The sequence below is a fragment of the Myotis davidii genome, unplaced genomic scaffold (assembly GCF_000327345.1).
Source record: "Myotis davidii unplaced genomic scaffold, ASM32734v1 scaffold125, whole genome shotgun sequence".
Lineage (NCBI taxonomy): Eukaryota > Metazoa > Chordata > Mammalia > Chiroptera > Vespertilionidae > Myotis > Myotis davidii.
The window spans coordinates 409,794-416,793 of NW_006299390.1; the positions used below are offsets into that span (position 1 = coordinate 409,794).

Here is a 7,000-nt window from a genome sequence, read left to right on the forward strand (position 1 = left end):
TGGCATTTAAGGTATTATCATTCAGATTTCTCTATTTGAATTGTTTTAGTTAAGAGTTTTCAAAGTGAAGTACTTATGCCTGGTTGGTAACTGACAGATTCCAATTTGGGGCCACATGTAGAACATACACAAGTGTATATACTATAGCAATTTATTATACAAGAGACTCCAACATCTCTCTCTTAACCCTTTCCCACTGACACCATCCATTTGCTTTCCAGCAATGGCAAGCCGACAGGTGGACATTGCGACTCAAGGCTGGTTCATTGGTCTCATGTGTGCTGTCGCTCTCCTTATCTTAATTTTGTTGATCGTTTGCTTCATCAGAAGAAACAAGGGTGGTAAATATCCAGGTAAGAAATAAAGATTAAAATTTCCTTATAATGCTGCCTAATCATCCACTGAAGTAAAAAGAAATTATGAGGGTAAATCATGCAGCTTGCAATAAGTATATCTTTACAGAGCCATAAACTTGGACTTCCTGTTCAAACAATTTTCTATCTTTTTTTATCTAATGGGAGCCTACACATTGTTGAGGGTCAGAAGACATCTGGTGGGAGTACATTAATCTGTTTATTGGAGATATTAGTGACTCTGCTTCCTTAGGCTCCACATAAGTCATAGGGGTCAAAATAGCACCTTACAACCAACAGGCAGAGGGTGAAGGTACCAGAAGCCTCCCCGAGGAAATAATGCATCAACGGTGCCCTTATGTCATGATGTTGAACATTTCTTTCCTTATAGGGTTGATGTTATATAACCCATATGGTTGTGTAGAAGTGTTTTCTTTCCACTGTTGTGTATCACAAAGAGTGCACTGGTAAAACCTTTGAATAAGGAAACACAAGGTCTATAGATAAGAATGTCATTTTGAAATTTTCAGTTAAAGAAAAAGAAGACGCCCACCCTGATCCCGAAATCCAGCCCATGAAGGAAGACGATGGCACTTTTGGGGAATACAGGTGAGCCTCTTCTCCCGAGCCCGCACCTTCCCGGTGCTGCGGACACCGCACTGGTCCCCGGGAATAGGGTCGCAACCAGGAACAACTCTCCCTGCTGTTTCATATTTTCTTCAAATATTCGTTCATCAACACTTCCATGTCTAAATGTATACACATCCCTCGCAGTTAAAATAGTCACTCGCTTTCATTAAAGAACAAATTTCCAGTTTAGTCACAGGTTTAAGGTGGAGTGTCGTCCACTCTGTAGTATTATCCAGACGCCTTTGCTGTATTGATCAAGCTAGCACAGTGGTTGTGTTACAAGAAGAGTTAAAACAACATAAAGACCCCACAACCCCGTCTTGTAAAGAAAACTATACCTGTTACCTTCTTTTTTTTTTTTTTTACCTATTACCTTCTAAATGGTGCTTTTAAAAATCAGTGTTAGTCTTTAATCTTGGATTAGACTTTTTTTTCCAAAACAAAAACCTATAATTCTGCCCCTTAATCATGAAATGATGACTAGTTTGTTTTAGAGGCTGTTCTTGTTAGTTTTAGATAGCAGTGTTATGCTAGATTCATAAAATGGTGAAAGGAGTGATTCCTCTGACATGTCAAACTTTATCATGTCCAAACATCCAGTCATGGTAGTTCTGTCCTTCCTGTTTCTCAAACCAAAAATCTTGGCATTGTTTTTCTTCTCTGTTATTCCATATCTAATTCATCGGAAAACCCTGTCTGTGCTACATTCAAAATATGTCCATAATCTCACTCCTGGATGATTGCCAGGGGCCCCCTGCCTTCCTAGAGCAGGGGCAGCAAACTTTTCCTGGAAAGGGCCTGATAGCAAATATCTGACTTTACAGGGCGCACAGTCCCTGCTGCAACTCTGCGCTTCTGCTGTTGTAGGGCAGAAGCTGTCACAGGTAATAGGTAATAAATGGGCATGGCCAAATTTTGCTGTTTGCCAATCACTTCTCTCCAGGGGAGGCTGTTCTCAACACTGATGACTGTAATCCTTTTAAAATGTAAGATCGTGTCACTCATCCATTGGAAACCCTCCAGTAGCTTCCCATCTCACCACCAGTTAAAGACAGAATCCTTATAATGTCCTATAAGGAAGGCCCTGGTCCAGTCAGCTGTCTAGCCCTATCTCCTCCCTTTTACTTTCACTCATTCCCCATCCTCCATTTCTCTCTCTCTCTCTCTCTCTCTCTCTCTCTCTCTCTCTCTCTCTCTCTCTTTCTTTCTCATTCAGCTCCAGCCACACAAGCTCTTCTCTGTTCCTAGAACATTCTAGGCTTGACTGAACATCCAGGCATTTGTACTGCTTGCTACTCCTGCTGGAGTCTCTCTGCCTCCAGCTATCCACCTGGATAAGTCAACTCTTTTAAGTCTTTGATCAGGTGTCACTTCTTAATGAGGCCTTCCCTAGACATCCTAATCCTATTTACATGTCAACCTTTCACACCCTCCCCTGGCACCTCCCCTCCTCCCTGCTCAGCTCTCTGTTTTCCATGGCACTAATTACCTTCTGATATACTACACAACTACTCTTTTAAATATGTTGATTGTTTATGTCTGTGTTTTCCCTACTAGAAGTAGCTCCGTGAGGTCAGGGTTTCAGTCTATTTTGTTTGCTTCCCCACTGACTAGAATGTTATCTGTCCTACAATAAGCACTCAATAAACATTTATTAGCTAATGAATGTCAGCATGGATGGATCAAAGAAATGCCATAGACTAGAATTTCCTGTATATTTCTTGGAACACTAGTTCCACAGAGCAGAATAAGATGAAGAATTAAAATCCAGGTGACAGAATTCTGCTCATTATTGAACTCTTCAGGGAAATTAAGTGTCTCATCAAGTCATGAGCAATACTTCACAGGAAATATTCAAGCAAAGCCTATAAATTAATGACCAAAGATGTGCACATTATTCTTGCAGCAGGTTGGAGAATGGATGCCATGTCCCCTGAAGTGCCCCAAACCCAGGCCACCCCAAGGTTCTGTGATACTTCCCCAGTTGTTTATTAGGCGTGGTGATAATATGGTTTATTCAGTTTATGACAAAAACTTGTATTTTATTTGAAACAGGTAGTTTTCAATAGCTCATGTGAACGTCTTATTAAGCTACTACTTTTTCCAATCTTAAGGTCTTATTCTTGGAGAAAAATTGAAAACACTAGTAGGAACTATTGGCAAAAGACCCAGAATATTTGTGCATCTTAAAATATTTGTATCTCAGCTAGAAGTGAAAGTCACTCTCAAAAACAAATGGAGCAATAAAGTCCTTATACAAATTGGTGGGTGAAATACATCTAAGGCAACCTCTCTTTTTACATTAAGCCTTTTTATTTTTTACTAATTTTGTTTACATTTTTTTATTTTGCCTGTATTTTTGTTCTTTGAAAGAAAGAAAAATGTTGTCATTGCCTTTCTTTCTTTTCTTTTTAAACCAAATGTTAAGAATAGGTCAGTGTGCATATGTAGTTACTTGACCATATGAGTGGATGTTCTAAACATAACGATTACTCTTCCCCTTCCAGAGATTCAACAGAGAAATAAAGGGTAAATGGGTCTTATAAAGATTTATTAAATTACCCTTCCTAGATTCCCATCTGACATGGATAGGCTGCGTGCCACACTTGGGAGAGGAGGAGAGGGGTAAAGAGGATACAAGAAATGCTTGCTTTTGCATTTTTGGAATCACTCACGCTCTAGAATATATTGACATGCCATTAGTAGCACACACATAGTTCTCTTAAGTTAAATTGCGTCTCTTTCAAAAATAATAAATCTTTACCCATTAACTAAAATTCTTACAGAAAGAAATACTATGCATTATCAGTATAAGAATTTTGCTTTTCTTCTTAGGCTATTTTCATTTGTTTCTTCTGCATCCTTTTAATGGAATTTGTAGGTCTCTTGAAAGGTAAGGTTAAAGTTTACAAGTCTGGCCTGCACTCAATAACAAAATTATTTGAAATGCAGGATTTTGCTGTTGCTTATTGCTCAGAAAAAAAAAATCCATATTTCACACTTAACCAAAATCATTCTCCATTCATATCCAAGGAATCAGAGATACTACACTGTTTAACATACTAACTTCTCTACTTGCCATAATCTTTACCCCCTTTGGAATTCAAAATAGTGATGATTTTTATCTTTCTTCAGTTCTTCCTTTTTTAATGCTTGTGATTATTTCTGAACTGTTTCTAAATCAGGAGCCTGAATCTGACATTGATAGACATGCACAATAAGAAGCCATCCACCTACTGAAGATTTCATGATTAAGCCATTTCTGTACCTGATTTTCATTCCAGCCACACCCCAGTCATGGGAGTCAACGTGATGATTAGATTTGGCTAGAGAAGCTTGGGACTCCATATGCTTTATCATAATAGGCATGCATAATCTTTCAGAACAAAGCATCTTATCAAACTACCAATCTTGACGAAAATTTCTTTTTCTTCCAGTGATGCAGAAGACCACAAGCCTTTGAAAAAAGGCAGCCGAACACCTTCAGACAGGACTGTGAAGAAAGAGGACAGTGATGATAGCCTTGTTGACTATGGAGAGGGAGTGAATGGCCAGTTCAATGAGGATGGCTCCTTTATTGGACAATACAGTGGTAAGAAAGAGAAAGAGCCAGCTGAAGGAAACGAAAGCTCAGAGGCACCTTCTCCGGTCAACGCCATGAATTCCTTTGTTTAATTTGTAAGCTCTTTGCCAATATCCCATTCCTCTTAGAAGGTTTATCTTAAGCACTTGTCAGTCAGCCTTCTCATACTGTGAACATAGAGGCAGAAAGTACACATTCTACTGTATGTTAGCGCTATGAGAACAGTTAGAGCAAGAACATAACTCAGTCAAATGATACGTGAATGTGAACTGCAGTGCAAAGGGCATACTTTTTCATTCAAAATCGGCATTCTTGATTTTCTCAGAACTGAGAAAAATAATACGCAGATCATGTTGTTCCCTCTTCAGGATACAGTTCAATATGATGCATGAAAAATGCTGCACAGATAAAGGACAGACCGGTGTGTGCTATGAAAACCTGGTTTGATGCTTTGTTTATACTGCTCTCAGCTGAACCCCCTAAATATGAATTCCGTTTTCATTGTCAAGAGTGTTACTGTAGTATTCTCTAGAGCTTCAATGTCTTTGTGGACATTGTGGTGAAATTGGTGACTCCGTGTCTAGCTGTTAGTCTTTTCGGGAGACTGTTAGGAACAGGATGTACAGTGTATACTTGCTAAATGAGTTAATCACGGCCGTCGCATTTGCTGATGCTTACTGAGACTCTGTTACCTGCTCTTTGCTCTTGTTACCTCGTAGCCTTCTTAATCTTCCAGGTATTACAGCAGTACAGTGTTCTACTTTTTACGTCATCTCTATGTTCGGTTGTTTTTAGGCATAAACAAGGTGTGTTGCCATGCATTTTGGCATTAGTGCCAGACAAAAAGAATGACAGACGAATCACTCCCATTCAATTTCAAAACGTTTTCCAGAAAGCACAGGGCAAGACACGTGCAGTGCCTTCAGACAAGCATTCCATAACACGTGGCCTTCTGCATCGAAGGTACAGTTGACTCAGAGTCCTAGATTACTGTCATGGTCTAAAAGTAACTTTTAAACAGCGGAGATCATGAGAACTTGCAATGCTGGAAAAAAAGGAAATGTGAAAAATAAAATTAGTAAGACAACTTATTTTAGGGAGCATTTCCCCATCACATAAAAAGAGAAACGTTATCACCAACTGGATACATGATGATTTGGGGGGGAGAAGGGGTCTTTTATAGTTTCTACTAAAACAAGTCCCACTCAGTAAGAAAGATGTCAACTTGGTGTAAATTTTTAAAAAACCACAAGTTATTCCAAAACTAAAAGCATACAACAGCATGCCACCAGGAATATATTCTTCTTTAAGTCTTTACCTATGTGGCAACTTTTGAAACTCTCTGCATTAAAAGACCTGTATGCAAACTGCTGTGGACACATTTCAGAATCTACAAAACCGGGTAAGTGCTAACAAGACCCAGAGTCAAGCGGATTACTATCTGCAGCTTCAAAACACCCATATCTATGCTACCGTATTTATAAACAATATCTATCAAATGGTTTGCCTCCACATAGGAAATTCTATAACAACCTATGGTTGAAGGAATGCTCAGTTTCATTTGCCAATAAATTGGTTTCTCATAACTTGCATCAAGTTTAATTTTAAGTAAAGCTTTTTATATGTAGATATTTTGTTGAATTTGTACATACACTTAAAATGTAGATGCTATATGCTTATAGGTGTCACATACAAATAAACATGCAAACAGTGTTTATGTTGTACTGTATAAGAAGTTAGCTAATTAATACAGTGCATGGGATCGGAAAGCATTTCAATACCTTTGGGTTTTTAGCTTCCTCTTTTGCTGTGAAACTGAACTAGTGGACTATCCTACACATGGACAGCAAGTTTCTAGATGAACTCCTCCGAGCTTTGCCTGTGGGGCTCAGTAACCTAGTCACATGGCATTTTTGATACATGTGGGTAAAGCACAGTTTGAAGCAATCCCAGGTAAAGATGGCCCTAAATGCTTGTGTGTCTCCTCCTCTGCTTCTCACAGACCAGCCTTTCTAATGGAGCCAGGCTTGCCTTGGTATCAGAGAGCACAGAGATAAAAGTTACTTTAAATTTGCCAGTGTTTGGGGGAAACAGTAAGAGTACAGGTTTTACTCTTCCCTAATGGTAGATGCTAAATTTATCTGTGCATGAAGGGGTCACTTCTGTAATAGTGCAACAGATTTTGTATTAAAAGTTAAATGTGGTTTTAAAAGTCCCTCTCTTTTGTAATATATCATGTTCCTAGTGGAGTATGAGTGTCCGATGGTATATGTAACGGTACAGGCAGGTACAGCTGGTTTTCCATCAAAAAAGTAACTATTAAACAGTTTTGATCTCTTTGTGATTTTTAACTTTTCAAACATATATTTCCTAATGTTTTAAAAATAAGGAAAATTTTTATTTTTACTTTTTAAAGCGCACTATATGCAGAGAA

General features: G+C 38.6%; 1 protein-coding gene and 1 long non-coding RNA gene across 2 annotated transcripts in view; one reads left to right on the plus strand and one right to left on the minus strand.

Moving 5' to 3' along the window:
* Window positions 1-4,492, minus strand: part of LOC107184852 — a 21,065-nt gene extending 16,573 nt beyond the window's left edge. Inside the window, exon 1 of the long non-coding RNA XR_001515751.1 lies at window positions 4,400-4,492. This is a non-coding gene — a long non-coding RNA (uncharacterized LOC107184852). The remainder of the gene's footprint in view (window positions 1-4,399) is intronic.
* Window positions 1-6,778, plus strand: part of NRCAM (neuronal cell adhesion molecule) — a 193,714-nt gene extending 186,936 nt beyond the window's left edge. Inside the window, exons 28-30 of the mRNA XM_006774857.2 lie at window positions 222-353; window positions 884-962; window positions 4,421-6,778. Of these exons, the coding sequence (XP_006774920.1) occupies window positions 222-353; window positions 884-962; window positions 4,421-4,658 (449 nt within the window). The 3' untranslated portion in view covers window positions 4,659-6,778. The remainder of the gene's footprint in view (window positions 1-221; window positions 354-883; window positions 963-4,420) is intronic.
* The last annotated feature ends 222 nt before the right edge of the window (window positions 6,779-7,000 follow it).